At 33.9% G+C, this 22,367-nt stretch overlaps 1 protein-coding gene across 3 annotated transcripts in view; it reads right to left on the reverse strand.

Annotated features, from left to right (window-relative positions):
• Nucleotides 1-22,367, reverse strand: part of WDR17 (WD repeat domain 17) — a 59,589-nt gene that overhangs the window by 25,546 nt on the left and 11,676 nt on the right. For 2 of the 3 annotated variants that reach the window (XM_054824764.1, XM_054824763.1), the window contains exons 2-9: nt 20,150-20,250; nt 11,813-11,941; nt 10,582-10,765; nt 8,606-8,836; nt 4,230-4,481; nt 3,372-3,494; nt 2,837-3,024; nt 1,427-1,595 (exon numbers count right to left, since the gene is read on the reverse strand). In XM_054824764.1, the coding sequence (XP_054680739.1) occupies nt 1,427-1,595; nt 2,837-3,024; nt 3,372-3,494; nt 4,230-4,481; nt 8,606-8,836; nt 10,582-10,765; nt 11,813-11,941; nt 20,150-20,215 (1,342 nt within the window). In that variant the 5' untranslated portion in view covers nt 20,216-20,250. The remainder of the gene's footprint in view (nt 1-1,426; nt 1,596-2,836; nt 3,025-3,371; nt 3,495-4,229; nt 4,482-8,605; nt 8,837-10,581; nt 10,766-11,812; nt 11,942-20,149; nt 20,251-22,367) is intronic. The other variant, XM_054824765.1, reaches the window with a different exon arrangement.

Consider the following 22,367-nt stretch of genomic DNA (forward strand, 5'->3'; position numbering starts at 1 on the left):
CCAGCAAATTCTCCTTACCACAGTGACCTTCTATCTCAATATAGCTATACTTTTCCTAAATAGCTGTACGGCACATTTATATATAAGTTTTGACTGTGATTTTATACCACACTTCAGAGGCAGAAAAGGAAATCAAAGCAGCAGGAGCCTAGAAGGGACATATATGAGATGGAAAGATTCAGATAAGAGAATGATAGTGAGAAAAAGAAAAAAAAACAAACAATAATCACTACATTCAAAGGTCTTTTGAGACCACATGCAAATACAAATGGTGGCATGAATTGGATTATATATTAGGAATGAAGATAAATGATAGTACAAGGTAGAGAACTCTCTAGGAGTAAGGGATGTGAAAGAAGCAGGAGAAGTTCTGTCTGGGATTGACAGGAACTTTTGAACACGATGGTAAGGAACTGAAGTTGAAGCATATGCTTCCAGTTAGCTTAAAACTTACTTTAAAAAAAAATCAGAATGCAAGACTTGAAAAGCACCCCTCCAGTGAACTGTTCTCTCAATGTGAGATACTACTACAAACTGAATTTAAAATTCAAAGCAAAATAACACGAGAGAAAACATAGTATTTCATATTGCCATAATTTCCAAATAGCAAGATCAATTATTCTTGAAGAGGAACAAGTTGCAAGAAATGAAATGAAAATGAAATTAAAAAAGTGTAAAGTCATTTCACATATGCAAACTACATGAAGCTTCCCATCACAGTATTTTTTTCCTGTCAGCCATTATTTCTTAAAGTTTTAAAGCATAGGAGAGAAAGGCAGTGAGCTGAATTGTTTACACTTTTTAAAAAAGGCATCTGCTGTCCAAAGAATTAAAACACAACAAGAAAGCCCACCTATCATCAACTATTGACATTAGTAATTATTAGAAACAGACTCCCAGGTTCACCTAAGTGGCTTGCAGAACAGTTTTAAGATGAAAAATTCCCACTGATTTCACTGACTTCTCTAAGAAAAAGTAGATGCTTTGCACAAAAAGTCCTCCCTATTCTAATAAAATAAAAGCAGAGCTCTTCAGTGATTAGAATCTTACACAAAGAAGGGAGGGAAAGATCTAAACACATACGTTCCACTTTTTCAGCACAAAACAGAACCTGAATTCCTTTAACCAGCTGCTTCCCATGCAAAGAAAGCCTTTCATCATCTGCATAATGTAATGCTAAAAAGGCTCCGGAGATTTTCCTCCCTCCTTTCTGACTCAGTATGAAATATTGAGATCATTCCTCGTAAGACTGAGCCTCAACAAGGTTTGAGGCATTGAATTCTGCAGGCTTCACAGATAATACTTCAGTTGTGTTTAGATCTTACAAGATACCCTTCTAGCTAAAACTAATACTTTTATAACACAAATTGCTGCTAGTCAATGCTAATTCAAAAAAACGTTTAGACCTAAAGCAAAACAATCTTACCTGGAGCCCAAGAAAGGGAATAAATAACCCCCTCATTACCAGGAGATGTGTAAACCGCTGTTAAAGTATTTATGTCCCAAACTTTTATTGTGCCATCAAATGAAGCTGTAGCAAGAAGATCAGGGTTATCAGGTTTGAATTTGCAATCAAAGATGGTCTCAACATGTCCCTTAAATGAAACAAATATTTAATCCATTTTTATTATATTTGCTTTGTTTCCGAAGTTCAACTTTAGCTCAAACTCTAAATTACATTGTATTATAACCTGTCAGACCAATTATGAGTTCCAAAAAAACCTGGCTCATCAGTTAAAATTCAAAGGCATAAAATAGCTTGGACTATAACACTCCTCCCTTTCATAGATCATTAATAAAGACAGAAAAATTCCGCCCTGAAACAACAGGGTGATGCAATGCCAGGGACTTGTTATCATTTTCCATTGGAACCAAGTTGCTAAAACACAGAATTTAAAAAGCTAAAAAAAACCCAAGAAAAATTAATTTTTTAAAACAGAAATAATTTTGGCTTTTAGGTAAAAAGTATATGACTTAAATAAAGCTTTGTATATTGATAATGTTCTATGAGTTTTCTAGTATTCCATTGAGCTATGTCCTAAATACAGTCTATGCTCTACTGCAGTTTAAACTTCAATCCATTAGAAAATTTCACGTGTCAATTTCTTGTTTTCTAAGAGATGCATTTGTAGAATTTAACTTGACACACACATGAGAAATAGATAACATGCAAGATTTTTTTTTTTTTTTTAGCCTCAGTTGCTTTACAGGACCAAAACCATCAAAAATGGAAAGAGAACACCAACCAGCAGCCTCTATTCAAATGTGTGGAGTAGAGCTGAAAATTATTCAAGTTTTTCCAATGAAAAGGCAAAGGGGAAAGAGGTAAAGAGAAAAACCCTCAAGAACAACCAAAAGCTCAGTGAAGATGAGGCTCACCTAATACATGATAAACCCAGTTTTGAATTTCTGCTTCAAAGAAGGCTTAATAATTCGGGTTTTGTCATTTTAAACTGAATGACCTCACCATCCGAGTTGCATATATTTTCTCTCTGATTTGATTAGAACTTTTATTCTGGATTATATGAAGCCTTCCAGATAATATTTCTGAGAAGGCCATCAAATTAAAATTTCAGTTAAAACCAAAACAAATAAACTTTAAATCTTTATTTCTGAATGAAATCTGCCAGAATACTTCCTACAGGATTCAGTCTTTTGCAATGAAGAATTACTTTCAACTTCAGAACTGTCATTTTTTACCCTGGAAATGTAGACTCTTTTTAATGACAGAAACTGTTTTACAGTGCTGAGAAGACTTCATTCTCCATTTTTTGCTGTTGGAAGAAAGTGTATAAGCCAAATAAACTCTCATTCCAAAACCAGAGATGAAACATACCAAATCTCTAAGGAAATCCCACTTTCTGGCTCCCATGTCATAAAGCCCCACTCCACCATCCATGAAGCAACAGACAGCATGACCAGGAGGAAGAGAAAATGCTTGGTTTTGGGTTAAAGTTGGAGGAGGAACAGCCTCACTTGTTGAGGATGTATGGTGATTTTTAGTAGGATTCTGTGATGAACATGCTTAATAAAATAAAGCAAAACATATAAACAGGTAAAACTTTTTTATTTTTTCATTTAATAATAAGTAACAATTATAAAGAGTAAATGCTCTGTATTCCAATGAAATTAAAAACAAAAGAAATGGAGAATTCCTGTATGAAGCCTGGCCTGCTAAAGAAGGACGTTAATAAGTGCTTAATCCTTTACACATTTGTCTAGTCCACTGGCACCAGAGGGTACTTTGTTTAATTAAGAACTATAGAGCCAACACAAACTTAGAAAGATTGACTCGGATATAACAAGATTCACAAACAAGATTTTCTTAACTTGCAGGCATTGCACTGAATAACAATAAAAATTACACTTACACTTCTTTTTTGGAGGAGAATTTAGCACATGCAAACCGTGGAAACCAGTTTTCTTCAATTTAAAATTATCTATAGGTGTTGTACGTGAAACATTCCAAATACGTAACACACCAACCTGAGAATCTGAGGTTTAAAAAAAAAGACAAACAACAACATACAAAACTATTTCTTTGATTTATTATTCTCTTTTTACTGTACACAGAGGTACACAGTTTAAGGACTGATTTAAACAAAAATACTACAATGAATTAAACTTAGAATCCTAAGAAGAATTTTATAGGCAGGCACTGTCATCTCCATGGTAGTATCACTATCATGAGCAATAATGATTATAATTAGTTATTTCAACTTCAGTAGATAAACTCTATGGAACCTGTCTCACTACATAATATTCTCACAGTCTCACTTTCCTTATTCATTAGTTCTTCAACCTAAGCACTAACATCTCTGGTGTAGGAGAGAGGCAGGAAATAGATTTTTTTTTTTTTTTAAATCCTTCTAAAAATAGAAAAAGAAAAGCTGGGGAGCAAGAAGGGACATTCATTAGTACAATGCACTTTTATTCCTATTTCCAAAGTAACTCTCATATTTGTTGCTAAAGTGTGCATGAGGAAAATATTTAGTATAAAAAATATCAAGTCATTTGTTTATGTACCAAACAAACACAAAATAGGAAAAACTGCTCATTGCAGTTTTCTGTTCTTCTCTATAGTTTTATGTTGGGTTATTTCTGTACAACGCATGTATGCTTTTATTTGTAGTGATATTAAGAAACAAAGATCAAACTTGAAGTATCAATTCCGAAGACTCAGTTCTATATTTATTACCTTTGTATAAATCAGGAAATAAAAGGCTTACCTCCAGTTATAAACATTCCAGGTGCACTAGAAACCCAGGCTAAACACTGAACAGATGCTGCTGCACTGGGAAAATGAAAAGTAGTGATACAGGACAGAGATTCAGAATCAACTAGTCGAATACCATTATGTAAATTAGCGACAAGAAGGTAGTCAATTGACAGAGGGTCCCACTCCAGCGCTGTAACTGGATCCTCTTCATCTGTTCCTTCAAGAGCCTCTGGTCTTAAGACGTGTTTCTGATTTTTAGAACCTTTAAGAGCACAAGAAAACAGACTATTTCAAAATGAAATCAAGTAAATCTTCTCCATAGTTACAAGGTTTGCAAACATTTTTGTCTCTCCCTGAAATTTTTAGTAGCCTGCTCTACTGTCTCCACCAGTGAAACTGATGAAGCGGGCTTTGCAATATTTGACTTGAAGCAGTTCTGGCTCTACCAGATCCAACTTTCTTTTTAACACAGCAGAAAATAAAATAGTTGTCAGGTTTATTAACATAATTTTATACTAAAGAAAAGAACGTTAAATCATATATATTGCCCTAACAATTTCCACGAGCAAAGGCCTGTAGCACAGCCTAAAATACAAGTTATTTGAGCATAAGTAAATCTGCATATCACAGCAAATACCAAATAAAGGCAGTACGAACTGAAAAAAAAAAAGTAGCAGTCAAAAAAGTGTTTATGAAGTGCCTTTAGACTTTTTTCTTCCTCAAAACTATGTGTTCAATTATGAAGCATTCATAGATTTTGAAGCCAGAAGAGTTCATTAAATATCTAATTTGACACCTGCATAACAGAAGACATATTTCGCTTGATGATCCATATTATTGAGAACCACATTTTTTAATATAATGTTTATTTCCCACTTTTTGTTTTTATGGAGAGCTGGCTCTTAGTTTTATAACAGTGTACAGTCCAAATGAATAATTAACAACATAGATCTGTATTTCTGAAGTTGTGATCTTGTATTAAAAAAAACAAACTAACATTGTACCCCTTTTCCAGAAATAATCAACTGACATCTTCCATTATTCAGTTTTCAAATATAATTTTTAAATTTGATAATGCAGAATACAATTAATTTGTCATATTACAATAAATGCCAAGACCTACCTATACTCCTTAATGACTGATGTAGAACAAAGGCTATTCCAATACATACCAAAAAAAAAAGAGTGCTGAAGAGTTTGGGATTCCCACCTTTAACAATGTCCGTGGCTTACATTTCAGTTCAGATTTTTTGTTGAATGAAAATTAACATTCAAATGAAAACAAGGAACTGACAACAAAGCAGAATTGTCATTTTTCAGTTATCCTTTTCCAGTTAGCTTTACAAGAACTAAAGGTAACAAGTCCTCAAGTGACCAAAGCCAGTCACGTTCAAACACTTCAGTCCCAAGAAAGCACAATCAGCTGGTGAGGGAGTATGGATATCTAGGAGCTATACCATTTTACCTGTGCTTCACAAAAGAGTCCGGAAGCAAAACTCATGGAAACCTTAACGGTTAAACTTTATTTTCCATTAAAGACATCAGCCCTGTGAATCATGCAACTGAGTCACAGGTCATTTAAGTAAGCTTTGCTTACTTTGAGAACAAATGAATGGTAAAATAGTACAGAACACTCGGCTCTACATGACTACAGTGTATTTCTTTAAAAATAGGATACTTACTAATCTTAAATCCTTGCATATTTTTCATCAGACTAAATGTTCTGTTACATTAATGGATAGTCTGGAGTTAATTAAAGTATAGCCACAAGAGAAAAAGTAGATAACGATAATGAAAAAAAAGTTGTCACCTACGAATTATGTGGCAGTGACTCACACCTAAATAGAAAGACTAGAGCCTTCAATGACTTAATCATACTGAACTTTCAAGCAATTAACAGGAATTTGTGGATGTTCAGGTTCCACAAGATAGTGTTTTATAGGATAGTATTTTATTTCTCCTACTAAAGGACTGAAACCTTTAAAAGTTAGGAATAGGATTTAAAAATTTTTTTTTAATTGATTTCTCTTTGGTGACAATCTAAGTTCTGGTCCAATAACAAGTCATGGTACACATTCTGACATGAGGTAGATAAGGGCTGAACTTGAATCTCAAAAGTAAAAAATCAGCTTTCTATTCTTAAAAAGTACCAATTTTTCATGTTCCTCACCCTGCCCCAATTTTCTTTAATATAGGGCCTATATTCATCCTACTGATACCACTTCCTTCTAAGTAGTGTTATTTTTTAAAAGCTATCAATCAAAAAAAAATCAGGTGAATTTTAACTATAAATTGCAAACTAGAAACACGCAGTTGATAAAATAGGTAACTTGGATAAAACCACATTTTCAATTATATATAAATGTTAAGATACATATTGAAGTAATTTATGAAAATTTAACTACAGTAATGGTATGCATATATTATGGTACAATCTACTTTTCAGTATTACCTCATTTTGAAACATATTTTAATTAATTTATCTGTTCACCAACATTTTTGTTATCTATTCTTAAACACACTTATGTTTTTATTGAAACAAATTCTTTGTCTTTTTCTAACACCATAAAGAAAGCAAGCTAAAAGAAAACTAATACCAGTCTGCATTCTTTCAAAGTTGTTATGATTATTCTTGTAATTAAGACAATAACATTGGAGTAGAATCCTTTGAATTAAAATACTCTAATTTCTTAATGCCTGCAAGTCTGGGCTTTGAATGGCAGCTGGAGTAATTTTGAGAAAGTGAAATTCTAAACAGTTTAAAAACAAAAACCTGAAGAGCTCATTTTTAAAAGCCAAAGTGCAACTTTTTTTTTTAAATTCTAAAGAATTTGTTAAGTAAAAGTAAATTCCACTGCTTAAATCCAGGATTTCCAGTGAAAGAGTTCTGACAAATATTTTCACCCAACTGTGTATAAACTTTCAACTCCTTATTTCTCTGTTGGAAACCAAGAATCTTATATAAGAATAGGAAATAAATTTTATGGTTAATTTATTTTTATTTTAAAATTACCTGAATGAATATATATAATATTACAATAATAATGAAAGCTATCCTAAATACAGAGATAGGCAAAATTTCTGTGATAATCTGAATTCAAGTTCAAGCTGATGCAGTCGTTTTTTTCCTTAACAGTAATGGATACATTAGCAGAGGGCTACAAAGATGATCAGGGGACTGGAGTATCTCTCGTATGAGGAAAGGCTGAGAGAGCTGGGTCTGTTTAGCCTGGAGAAGACTGAGAGGGGATCTCATCAACGCTTATAAATAAAGGGTGGGTGTCAAGAGGATGAGGCCAGACTCTTTTCAGTGGTGCCCAGTGACAGGACAAGGGGTAACAGGCACAAACTGGAACACAGGAAGTTCCACCTGAACATGAGGAAAAATTTCTTCACAATGAGAGTGACAGAGCACTGGAACAGGCTGCCCAGAGAGGTTGTGGAGTCTCCTTCTCTGGAGATATTCAAAACACATCTGGACATGATCCTGTGCAACCTGCTCTAGGTGATCCTGCTTTAGCAGAGAGGTTGGACTAGATGATCTCCAGAGGTGCCTTCTAACCTCTACCATTCTGTGATCATTCCAGATAAAATTCATGCAAAGTCTCAGTTCAATACATATTTAGAGGTTATCATATTAAAACAGATTTTCTTTTCCCAATGCCAATAATAATTCAGTCAGTGCTACTGAAGCAAGGGAATCTAATCTCTGTGACATCTAGACTGACAACTTCGTAGAGTGAACTGAAGAATAAATTTTGCATAATGCTATGTAAAATCAACACAATATTTAAAGAACATTTTTTCTTACAAAGATGAAATTCAGTTTTTACTGGAGGAAAAAGTAGCAGCCAGAAAAAAAAAATAAATGAAATAATCCACCTAATACAGGTACCTGTCTTTGTATTTTCCCATATAGTCTTTGACAGAAAGAATCATTAAGATAATGTGAAGTGTGACAAGAGGTTCTACGTTCAAAAATACAGAGGACTCTAGAACAAATGCAAGCAAAGAAAGACACTAAGAGAAAGATTCAAGTCCGTCCATTCCGAAGAACAATCTTGCTGGGAAATATAGTTCAGTAGAAGATTATGGCTGTTATCATACCCTAAAAAAACCAGTTTATTGTACTTGTTGAAAGTTGCAATGTTATGTTGGTCACAAAAGGGAGAAGATATAAAGAAAATGTTTTGCGCTTTTTGTCTAAAGAAAATAAATTTTTGTGATATAGAAGGAGTAGGAATACTATGAACTAAGAACAAGTTTTATATATGTGCATACATTATAAATTCTAAATTAAAAAAGTGCACAATTACACACATATACAGAAACAAAAATAGGAGATATATATTATATAAATGAAAATTTTACTGTATCAGTTTTTACCTGGCTGAAAAATAGATAGGCTTCCATCAGTATGTCCAAATACTACTTTTCCTTTTTTCTTTGGATGCCATCTAAACAGACTGATATCTGACAAGAAACTATGTGCTTCTCTGTGTACAGTTACCCCGCTGTCAGGTCCTGAGATAGTCCAAATGTACAATGGACCTCTGTGAGACACAAATGCAACCGCATCACCTGCATTCCAGCACCAGCTAAGTGACGCAGGAATTCCTGAAACATACAGGTAAACCTTATAAGAACCAGGATATGAAATTCAGTATATTACTGCACAACCCAGTATCAGCATTTGTCTTTAAAAGCTGTAGAAATAATTACTCTTCTACATAAAAATGATCAGACTGAAATTCAGTCAACTGTGCGAACATCTTATGGTGTAAAAGTAAACTACACGTATCCAGAGGCAGGAAGTAGAATTATTTCCCAAATTATTTTAGTATTACTTTGATGGGCTGTATTTTATGATATCTAGACTTGATTTCATTAGTACCAAAGACAATCACACATATGAAAGAGGATAAGCCTGATCCTGTAAACAACACTTTCATTCATTCACAATTCCATTCACCATTATGTTTTACTGTAATTATTTGTAACTAAGCTGGTAAAATATTGAAAACTTTAAGATGTCTATTTTTGCAAAACACAATGAAATTTAGAGATAAATATAACAGAGGCAGATATTTGTGACACAATTGGAAAGCTAGCTCTGTAATCAAACTGAACTCTTGATAGCTTCCTTCTGGATATATGACAGTTTTAATTCAATTGCCTAACACCTAACTGTATGTATTCCAGTTTAAGGATTTTGACCTTAACATCTCCAACCCTCATTATTCTCATAATTTAATAGTGTCTCTCTGAAGGAATAAATGACAGTAAGACAAACTCCTCAAGCTGAAAATTCAAACTATTTGTTATTAGACACTTTGATATGGCAGCATCGAAGCAAGTAAAAGCAGAATAGGAGGTTTTAACATATTATCCTAAAAGTAAATTAGCTTTTAAAAAGTTTTAAATAACACTTCTTTCACACATAGACATTGGCTGAAGTGGCTTTTTAAACAAGGATTGTATTGAAAAAAAAAGTACCAGTTTTTATATGAATGCATAATCTGATACAATATTCCTTTCAGAATTGATCAAATCAATGTCTTCCCCCTCCCCTTATTCCTTTTGCAGGATACGCAAGATTTTCAGAGGTATCCTAAGTGTTCTGGAACGAACAGAGTAGGGAGTCCTAAAGTGTCTTAGAAAGTCCAGAGATACTGACTCTTCTTGGTTGCACCGGTTTTCCAAGAATGCAAATGTAGGAGTCAAGGACATCTGACAGAGATTGTAAGAACAGAAATACAGGTACTGGTTTTGACTGAAGGGAATGAATCAGAACTAGGCAGATGGCAAACACAGACTTTGAATCCTGTAAACTACTTCTACAATCTCCTAACCAGCAGTTTCAAGTCCTGAGAGAAGATGTAGGTAGACAAGCATGAGGGTATTTAAACAAAAAATGTTTTTCAAATTCACTAAATTTATACTCAAATCTGTTGAAGGCTACATTTTATTTGTTTTCACTTCTGTAGAGTTGTTATGAAAACACACAAGGTTTAAAATGTAATTATTTAACCTTTTAAACAGTGATGAAAAAACTAGGTTTTCTTCCTGCTCAACCAGAAATCAATGGCAAAGTAAATTCTTGAATTGGTCGAATACTTTAGAAAAAGGAATAACTTCTTTCTTTACCAATTACTAGATGGTTCAGAGCAATTTACTCAAACATACTATCATTATCTTCTAAAACAAACTGCAAAAAATCTGACAGGAATAGTGTTATGCAATTATTAAGCCTCTGGCCTACTTGGAAACTGCTGAGAATTTACTCTATATCAAATATTTCTGATACCAGTTGATGAAAGAGCTGTACGGATCAAATAGATCTCCATGTCTGAAATAAATACCTTTTGTATTGTCCAGCTTGGCCACAACTTTCTGTTCAGTCACATTCCAAATAATCACTAAGCTATCTGCACTGGCACTTGCAAACATGTCAGGATTGTGGGGACACCAAGATATGGCTGTGATTGTCTTCTTATGCTCAGACATAATTGCCCGGAGCTTGAATTCATTGTATTGGTGATCCAGCTAAACAAAAAGTAAAACTCATTTCAGAAATACATATTCCATAAACTCATTTTAAGTACAATTGGATTGGAGAACAGTTCATATAACAGTATTAGACTTACAGATGTGTCAGTACCTCACATCTCAATAAATTAAATTCTCATACATTTGACTTGGACAGAAGAGTTGTTAAATACTCAATTAGCCAAACCAGTATTAACAGTCTATCCTCTTTTCACTTATAAACTATTATATTCCATTAATAAATGTACTCAAACGCAACCCTAAAATGCTTTATTTATAGGCATGGTAATAATCAATCAGTAATCGGCAAGGGGTTAAACAGGACAGAATATGAAAATGAGTTTGAAGTCCTTCTCATTTCTTAAATCACTTAGTACAATTAAAAAAAATAAAAAATGCCCAAACCTGACACAGTAAATTTTGTTTATTTTAATCCTTCTAGCGGTATAACTCATGAAGTTAAAATAAACATACTCTTTATTTCCTGACATATTTCTCAGTCTGAAAATTTCACATGTCACAGCATTTCTAGTTTTTTGTTACTTGTTGATGTATAGCAACTGCGAGCTTCAGAAGACCACCATGCTGAGCGGTTCAGAAATTAAGAAAGTAATAACTTGTGGATTCAGTTGCCCACCTTTCTTTGGTTTGGAAGAAGTCTGCACAGTGGATTAAACTACTTCAAAAAGACTACTGTTACACTACAGCTTCAAATGAAACCATGGAATTGCTTCATTTCTCTCTCAGAACCCGCTCTTCTATCACTGCACTTCATCTCAAGTGTTTGCTGGACCGAGAGCCTGTCTCATAAGACTAATTCTTGACACAACTTCAAAATAAAGTTTGCATCAATCTTTTGCAGTAGTTGTAACAAGGGGAAAAATAATTTGGAAGGAATAAATGGAAGATTGAGCTTTACATAAACACCCCTCAGCAGCAATCATACTTCCAAAAGCATTGTAGAAACATTTATTGAAAGGGTTCAAAGTGAGATAGGCAACAATGTAAAAATGTAACTAGTCTGTTAAATAAAAATAATCTTACCTGATAAATATAAATAGCAAGGGTGGCACAATAGGCAAATCTGTCGCCACTAGCAGCACATACATCCTTGTTCCATGGCTGACATCCAGCAGCTAAAAGTCCCACTTGTTTAACCTGTGACATTTTTGCCTTTAAAACACAAATTCATTGACAGCAAGATGACAGAATGTTAAAGAACAGAATAATACATTTTTGTTCCCATAAATAACATATACATATGTACCTTAAAAATATAGCTAGCCTTTATGTTTTAACAGCAACATCTTGTGTTTGAGGTACAAATAACTGTAGCTGAAATAAAGCCAAGCAGATGTTCACAGGCTTCAGTGCTACACAAGAAAGGGATTTTACTGCCATTCACAGGAATTCATTTGGGAGGAAAAAAGGGGGGGGGACAGCAGATGAAAACTTGAATGGTTCTTGATTTGTACTAGCTGAAGCTGTTCTTAATCACTTTCATTTTCTTCTACAGTCTGGTTCAACACTTTCTATATTACAGTGTAATGCCCTCTCTGCTCTTTTCTTTCCTTCATCCCCCACAAAGATAGCTAGACAAAATAGACCATATGCTAATACTTCTGTTTTAAGTTAAACAACATGTCTACAAAGGTCTTCAAACCACTTGCATAAAACTATGCTTTACTTATTGTCATAATCGTTTTAGGAGAAACTTTCTGAATTTTCTTAATAATTACTGTTTAACAAAAAAGTTGAAGGAAACTGTATAAATAAAAAACAGAGCTTAGTATAACATTACTGTATAGCAAACTATACCTTCACTGTCCAGAACAAGTCTCAAACTACAAGCTCTGCTCAGAAGGAGGCAACAACCAACTTTAACATAAAAACACAAGAAATGGTTTGCTAGGCCAGACCAATTATCCACCTAGCCCGTATTTTATTCACGATAATGTCAAAACGTTACTTAGAGCACAAGTCTAGCCATTTTTCTATGATCTATTTACATACTCTACTACAACCAAGAATGCACACATTTGCAAAGGTATTGTTAAAATGTAACTCCTGGGTGGGTTGTACAAGATGATCTCCAGAGGTCCCTTCCAATCTCAACCATTCAGTGATTTAAGAAAACGTTCAAAACGAGCCTTGTTACATTTACAGCAGACTAGTCGGGAAGGCCATCAGTTTTTACAGAAGCTCTGAATTCACTTCGAAATCGGTCTTCATGTGATAGAAACATCCCCAGTTAAAGCCAATTGTCAACTGATGCAATGCCTGCTCCATCAACCCGCAGAAATAATTGTGGCTTTACCATCACTACAGAAGGCTCTGGTGGCCACACAACTGTAACTGATGAACAGGTGGATCAAAGTCTGCCAGGGTGGTGATGCAAATTGCAGAACAACATCCAAACAGCTGCAAAAAGGATTCCTCACTTTTGCATAGAAGTTAAATCAATTCAAAGAAGGCTCTCTGAGCACAACTGAAGTACTACCCATACACAGCATATTTAGATAACCCACAGCTGAAACCTCTTCATATGTATGACTTCATCTGGGCTAGCAGAGAATCCTAATACAGAAAAGCAGTTGTACTTTTGTCAGTGAGAGTTCCTGCAGAAAAGAATCCTCATGTGCAGATCGGGGAAGGACAAGTCTCCTGAGTTTCATTGTATCACTGAGTGCTTCAGCATGGGCTCAGGTAAGGTTCAGACATAAAAATTTACTCCTCCAACTATGTTATAGAATGTCTCATTTCAGGATGTGTCTATACTGTAGATAGATTAATGGACTGAGGGACATTACGTGGAAAAGCATTACATGGAGTATGGAGGGTAGGAGATCTTTAGGTCACAGAGCTGAGACTATAATCTTTAAAAGACAAGGCGTTATGTTCAATTTACCAAGTGTTAGGTACATTTTCAAGCCCCACAAAGGAAAGAGAATTAAAAAGAAAAAAGGAGACTTAAAACATAATCAAGTATTTTAAGGGAACAACTATTGATTAAGTGCAGGGGTTAGTTATGCAATGCATTGCTGTGTAATGCCTTTAGCAGAGATATGTTGTCTGCAGATCACTTTCCACCCACTTGACATCAACTGTATGGAGGGAAAATATTTTTCTCAATGACATTAGTATTAAGTATTGTACAAAAGTAAGGTAATAGTGACCTATAGCACCTAAGGGACTCTATCAGTCAATATTGACAAAAAAATTATAAATATTAACAAAATTTCATTTTAATGCATGAATACAAGGGATGAAAATGAAGTTGAACGATCAACTTTATCTTCCATTTTTCTTATCTGCTTGGGGTATCTACTTGGTTGATAAGTAGTAATGAATAAATTTAAGAAGCAACCTCCATGAGATTATAAGTCTCTCTCTTTCACTTTGGAAAGTGTGAAAGAAAAAAAAAAAAGAGAGACACTTATTCTGAGTGCTTCTTTAGGAGAAGATCAGGATTAGATTGAATGTTTGGGACTGATCATCTCAAAGATATCACTGACTGTGGTTATAGTGCTTAAAAGTTCTGACTGAGTTCTAAATGTCTAAAGAAAATGAAGCACCCGTGTTTAACCTCTGAAAATTTTGATAAAGGGAGACTGTACAACAACAGAAATATACAGAAAAACAAGTTACAGCTCTGGTACAGACTGGTGCTTTAGCCATTAGACTCCCTCTTTGTCTCTGCCAACAATATTAATTATTCTGATTTCTGCAGCAAATAAATTAGAGATTCTAGAGAGAATAGTTACATAAACTGCATCGACTTACAGTTCATTTGCAATCCATCTCATATTATAAGCAACACGAGACCCATAGAAAGAAATTTATCTTATTATTTAAAGAATCATCATCATCACCACAAAGTGACAAGAAATAGTCTCCAAATTTCTGATTTTGCCATTTAGTGTTCTTTTACTGTCTAGTAAAATTACAAATTCCAGAAGTCCCTTCTGTGCAACTAAAGTATCAATCACATATTCAGAAATATTTGGATTTGGGGCATTCAGAACTGCAACACAGATTTTCTCCAGTCACAATGAAAAAATAACTGACACCATTAACAACCACTTTTCCTGAAATTAAAGTCATCTGTTAGATTACATAACAATTTACTAACAAGCAGAATAATACCTGGAAGCAAAACTCTTGGTTTCCGCTCTTGACTCCAGGGAAAATGATGCTTAAAACACTAGGTATGTCAGCAAACAGATAAGGAACATTTAAAAAGCCATGGTGAAGTCAAAGTGAATTAGATGTACAATATTGGATTATCATAGGTTTAGTTTGTAGGTTTAATGCATGTAAGATTGATTAATAGATAACATCTCTTTAGATTGTAAGAGTGCACAAATATTTATTTCATAGTAATAACAGAGTTGTCTCATTTTCTACAGATCCTTTTTTTTACGTTCTCATATGGGAGCTAAGAGGTTCCTGATTTGATGAAGTTTAATCTGTAAGAAAATACTGTCTTAAATCTTGTTTAATTTGTGGTTTGATTACAAGTAAAATTGTTTGTAAAGTTTATCTCTTACAGATGCTAAAACAGAATACCACAAACGTTTCTTTCAGAGTAACAACAGATTTATCTTGTAGGATTCTGCAGTAATCTGTACAAAAAAAATTTCCTGTTAATATTTTCAGTAGGTCTTCCTTTGTGCCTTGATATAAGAGAGAGAGAAGTTATTCCTGAATACATGAAATCTAGTCTATAGGAAAATCCTACTGTAAACGGCTGAGAATAAGGAGGATTCCAAGCCTAAGTGCTGAAATCTAGAACAAAAAGAAAAAGGTCCTCTACACTGGTTTTACAGTTACCATGATCACACAAAACAGACTAGTGCTTTGGGTTTGGAGATAGTAACACTACCAGTGTTACTATTTCCATGTTTTCCAAATGCAGCCGATATATAAAAGCCCCTTTATTTTTATTTTTTTCATGGCATCAGGACATCTACATAGTTGAGGGTATTTTAATGGTTTCCAAATGCATATGTCCCTGATTAGACTTCAGGCTTGATTAATCATGACCAAGAATCATTGTCACCAAATGGCTATAAAATTATTTCAGCTGAGTTCTAAACGCATGTCTGTAAGATTACTGGATATGTCATTAAGTAGTGTATTTGAAATAGAACACCACATTTGTCTTTTCTTTGTTCTACATTTACATTAAAAACAAAAGATAACTTTAATATGTTTTTCAAGAAATTCACCAACAGAAGACTCATTCACAAGTTTAATTTAAAACAATCATTTCTGATAATATACTATTTTTCTTAAATTCTGATATTCTAGTGAAAACATCTCCTAAATAAGATCAGCATTTAGATAAAAAAATGCTGCTTTGTGATATATCATTATTTCATTGAGTTAATAATTTATGCTGAAGAAGCATTATTAAACTTGGATTCTTCATGTAGATTTTTCCTATTTAAGTATATGTAAAAAACCTACATATGTAAAATATTCTGAGCTGTGTTATAGAAAGGAATTTGCACTTTATTTACTAATATTTGCTGGTTTAAACTTGTTACTATTTCCTGCTCCTTGTTAATAGCCATATACTGTTTTACAAAAAATATTGTAATTAAGAAGCATTTGCTTCAAAATTCAGTACAATAGTATCTAAAAGAAGAAATTACAATTGTGTGGTATGCTGTTATTTTCTTGTAAGTATCTGCATTAGAGCAGTTTCCTGCAGATCTTTTCAGACATTATAAATTTCTGTTGAACATACTTATAGTATAAGGGAGAAAGCAGCATTCATCAGAACAGCCTGAGTAAAATGGCAGAAAACTAGAAATGCAGTATTACTGAGTAAATATATATATGTATGATTTCACACGTGTTGCATTTTTATATTTTTCGTACTTTGTTAAAAAAAGCATTTTATTTCAAAACAAGGGATGTACAAGTAATAATATTGGACTCTTAAGTATACACTGAAAAAAACCTGTGCATGTAAACAATGTACGACACTGGGAAAGCTATCAAAGGATGCCCACAGTTTCCAAGGAGATGAAGGGCAGATGGAGGACAACAAAACCCTTTCTTTTCAATTGGCATGAGCAGCAACATTCTAAGTCCTTCCTTGTTGCTAAATATAGAAAAAAAAATTAAACTGAAATTCTGTACACCATAGAGTTAATATTTTAAAATAACAACTGAATGGACTAGATACATAGACATGGCTATATATCAATAACTTAAAGATAAATGCCTAATAATCCCTACCTTAGCATAGGTATCATTTTTTGTAAAGCACTTAAGAATTTCCATGTTCATTCCAATACCTTGCAGCTCCCAAAAATGCAAAATCTTGCTCTGGTTGTAGAATGAAATCACTTTACTTGACAGATGAAGGAACTAAACCTTGATGTTCACAGAATAATGCAGTTACTAAAGGATGCAGGAGAAAAGACTGAGCATTGTGTCGCACCACACACACAGAACGGCAGTGTCAGTAGCCTGGCAACTGCAGTTCTTTAACAGGCACCATTTTAATTTTAATCTAAATCCTTTCTCTCTGCTTCAGATACTCAGTGTATTTCCTTGCTCACTCTATTTCCCAACTGTACTACAATGATATTTGCAGAATAACAACAGCTCTTTAAATCCATCACTTAGCATCCTTTAACTATCAAGAGATGTACTTGCATGTTATAAGTATTCATAAATTTATAACCATCAAGCACAAGCAATAACATATCCTTATATTGTTAGCGATTGCGGTCCATATGGTGTATGACCTGTCCAAATGAGTACATATACAATATGGCACACAAAAGTGAATATACAGTATCTGTATGTTAATCAGCATCCTTCTGTATATATAAATCCCTAGTTTCTGAACAGCTATATGTAGTAAAGTGTTAGTGTCTTATGCTCCTGTCCATTCTGTTGTCACTATCTTCCAATTAAGTTTCGATGTTTTCTTATGTGGAAAGCTTGCTGTCACTTCCGTATGTTTGACACATAAAACTGTTGTATCTCATCCAGACTACTGTCCCCAGGTACACGTATTTTTGTCAATACGTCAATGATAATGTAATAATTAAAGATCTTCTTTAGTGACATAAAACCATATCTCCTTAAAGACGTCAGGTATATTTACCTGGAAACCATTGGAGATGAAAGTGTGACCTGTGAACCATACTGTTTCAAATTCATTACCCTACCCAATGGGACCAGGTAATGGACAATGAATTTATCTTGTTAAAAACATGAAGGTCTTCAAACATACCAAGAAATCTCTGTGTGTCTGCAAGACACGGCAGAAACTAACTTCTTCCTGACTGTGCCTGCCTCAATAGCACTAAGTCTCATGTAAGACCATGAGCATAATTAGTACTAGCCCTCTTCCAATAGGGCTGCAAAACACCAAGAACATTATAGCCATGTTAAGAAATTTAATTCTGATTATTATGTCCAGATCCATGAAATAAAGGATAATTGGAAATATTCTGGTACATATGCAACTTAAAAGCCAATAGACAAATTCAATTTACTAAGACTAAACAAAGTAAGGAAATTTCCAAAAAATTCACTGTTTCTGGACATTTTCTAAATTCTATTCTATGCTATAAATATATTTAAATGTATTTATATGTATTACTTTATGAATCCGGGGAATATCAAAAGTAAAAGTAAGCACATCAGAAGATGAGAAGAAATCTTACACTATAAAAACTTTGACATACGCATATTGTCAAAGATCAGGTGTCATGGATTTTAATAGATCCATAACAAAAAAGGTTAGAAACAAAGAAATAGATGGCAGTGTCATATTTCAGTTATAATTTCTTAAGAACCAGATAGCTCGTATCAGTTGAGCTGCTCCCTTTAAACAAAAATACTTCCTTACTTTGCATGGAATACCACAAAATGCTAAAAAATTTTCAGCTCTTGATGTGGACAATCAAACTGCAGTTACTACTCTAGAGACTGTACACACACTACTTCAAGCAACTGCTTCTGGGCGAAAGATGAGCAAAGACTGACTACATTAATTGTGACAGTCACAGTGTAGAATAATTATGTAGGTTTATGCATGTACTGCCCTAAACACAAGTTAACCCCTTTATACTCCCCAGCAGGATTTAACCTAGGTAGACTATGGCTTGTTAAAGTGTCAGGTTTGGCTGCTAGTTTACCACTAAGAAGTACAGACAGAGAGTTTGTATGCTACTCTGCAAAAGTTAGAAAAGTTTTTTCTACTTTTGTATACATTTCATGGTGCACAGATAGTCTCTAGCTACTGAAGAATCAGAAAATGTACCACACGCAAGAAAAGAGCGCCTTGGACAAGGCTTTGAATTTCAGCAAGATTCTTCAAAAACACCAGAAACCTTGGCTAGACTCTTGCAACCACCATTTGCAGATGACATTTGCTAGTTTATCATAAATCAGGAATTGTTCAAAATGAGTTACCTCTTGACACATCTTGCACCTGAATCCCTGATGAGTAGCTATTAAAAGATAACTCCACATCTGAAACATTCATATCATGAGTGACACGTAAAATGAGAACAGTGGAAAAACATTAAAATATACTAGTTTTCAATACTTATGAGCATATAACTGGCATAACCAGGTAATACATAATACAATTAAAGCAGCTGCTGGCCCTTATGTTTCAGTACCATCTCCTGCATTCTGATTCAATAGCTGAGAATATACTATCAAAGTGAGAAACAGAAATTACAAAAATATACGGTTACATAAAGGAGCCTGATACAGTGAAAGAAATATGACTTATATTTACTTCCCACCATAAATCTATGAAAGCAGCAGAAGATGAAGCTTGCCCAAGGCATGCACTTAATAAACACTAAAAAAAAAATAATCCAACAGACCCTACAAATGTTGCTATAGTAACAACTCCTCCTCCTTGGAAAAAAAATGTTAATAAAAATACACAGATATCCAAGGTATAAATTGGAAATGACCCTAGGTGAATTTAATATCTCCCAAATATTTTTGTTCTACTCTATTACTGCTTATAATTATTTTAGTTTACTCCATGCACAGTATAGTAACTCCTCCTAATAAAATAAAATTAAATGCTTGATTTCTATCTCATTACATAAAGAATTACTACTCCTTAAATTATGCAACCTAAAAAAATGCAAGTAGGTGGCCACCAAACTTCCAATATCTTTTATCCAGCTAGCAACATTAATTTTCAAAAAACTCATTTTAGATGTACTTATCTATTATTCAAGACCTCATTAAAACTACTAAAAATCCCTTCTTAGTACCACTATGGACCTATTACTTTTGGTACTAGTAATAAACAGCAGCTTAAAGAAGAAAAATATAAAGGAAGTAAAAGAGAAAAATATTAATTTAAACAATTCTTACTCGTTGTTGTCCTTCATACCAATCATCTTCATCAAACCAGTGGGAAATATAAGTCATCCAAGCCATGACAGAAGGCACAGTTGAAATAAAAAATACAGAACCTGAACATACGTAAATACAATGAGTCCTATAGTAAAATTTACTCAAAACTACAACAAGTTCCCCAAAGATCAGATCTGAACTCTGTCATACAATTCTATATTAATAAGCTTTACATTCATAAATATATAATCTGAAATACTTTTAGCAGCAACTTAAATGCTATATGTATGGGATTCTGAACTGGAAAATAGCAATCAACACTAAAACAATTACTAGATTATCTATTCCAATATTTTAAATTAAAGCAGGTTAGTGCTTCAAGCTTGATTTTACAGTGCTTCTGAGCTCTGAAAATGAGGTGCTGAGTCATTCTTATTTGTGTCCTAAAAAATTATTTTCCTTTTTTTCCAAATGTACTGTCTATAAGAAATGTGGTTCATTGCACAAAAGCTTATATTGAAATGTAAAATACCTTCAGAATCATAGGGAGTGATATGTTTTGGTTATGTAGGGAGTGGTTTCAACTGGCACAGTAGGAGGGGCCATGATTATCACAAGTGCCAAGCATCTTATGTTTAACATTTTTTAAAAAGGTAAAAGAAAAGAAAGAAAAAAGATCTGAATCTCCATTGTTCGCAGCCAGCAGAGCCTGAAGGACTCATCTACAGCCACCGGCGCTGACTGGAAAATTTAAACAGTCTAATTTTCACCAATTCATCGGAACGCATCTGCTTCTTTTCTCTCCCTCAGGAGAGTTTCAGATTACCTAACTGTATTTATTCCTTCTGCAGCTAGTTATCCTTTTCTTGTATGCTTCAAAGTTTCACAGTGCATTATACCAATGAAAACAAGAGGTAAAAAAGAGGCATAAAAGCTGTATTGCTCACACCACAATTCAGTGCTGCAGCAGCACACTTCATCAGCTGTGCTGTTTAGGAGACATAATTACACAAATCTTCCTGACTACATGGTTGCAGCAACTATCAAATCCTAAACAGAGATTATGGAGACCTAAAAACCCACAGTTTCTTAAGAAATCTAGAACCCAGACAAACTCTGCCTTTCTGTACTAGATTAATAAGCTGTTTCCCAAAATTTGTAATATAATAAATGCAAAAGCATTTAAATGCAAAGACTGTGAAGTCAATTGTTCAATCAAGAAATAAACGAAGCCAAGAAGGAAAAGAACAGCTGGAAATACCACATATTAACCTAGAGTTAGTGGTTAACAAGACTTACCTTCTCCAAAGAGCAATTCAGTGTCATTACAAGTCCTACTCTAGCACACATCATTTCCATTAAAGCTATTGTATAAGCAAGCTACACTCTCAGATCCACAGCAGGGAAATAAAGAAAAGCAGCAATACCTTTGCTTTCCAATCTCTTACTTGGAAATTATGACACCCAAGGGGAAAAAAAACAAACCACATACAAAATAATACAAATTTAAATCAAGACACCCACTATATTTATGGGAAGTAGCATTCCCAGATTAGCAGATTTTTTTGTGGTTATACAATCCTCCAGATAAATAGATACATACAAAAGAACATACAGAGGAACTTTCCACCATAGTGATGAAATTTTTCACATTACTTGGCCTTTGAGACTTCGGTTCAAACGTAAACAATGCAAAGTGCACAGAATTGCATGGCCTCAAACTATATGAGAAACACAGGGTTAATTCAGACACCTCTATTCATATGGCTGAAGAAATGCCTGACCATATCCATGGTCTATGACTAAACGATAAAAATGTTACTGATGTACCACCCCTATGAACAAAAATTTTACAATTTGCTAAACAAATCATATCCACATTATTACTGCTTGTTACACCTCAAAATCACAGTTTCAAACAAATTAATACTATTGCATTTTAGAAAACTTTTGCTTTCGCGCTGTTCTGTCTCTATAAGAGTACATGGCATCATTCAGAATCGTGAGCAAAGTATTACATGTAGTTCAATAGTAACAAATCTGTTTGTTTTACATTGTGGAACAACTATAGGTGTATGTGAACTGAATTTTCTAGTCTCAATACCAACCTGTTAGAATAATGAGTCTCTCAAGAGAGACTAACACTGTGGTTAACATTTAGCTCCAGGATCACCAGGGAAGCAAGGGGTAAGTGAATATGGATACAGTATTACCCTTTCAATAAACTGGTGATATC

Source organism: Grus americana, chromosome 4, assembly GCF_028858705.1.
Source record: "Grus americana isolate bGruAme1 chromosome 4, bGruAme1.mat, whole genome shotgun sequence".
NCBI lineage: Eukaryota > Metazoa > Chordata > Aves > Gruiformes > Gruidae > Grus > Grus americana.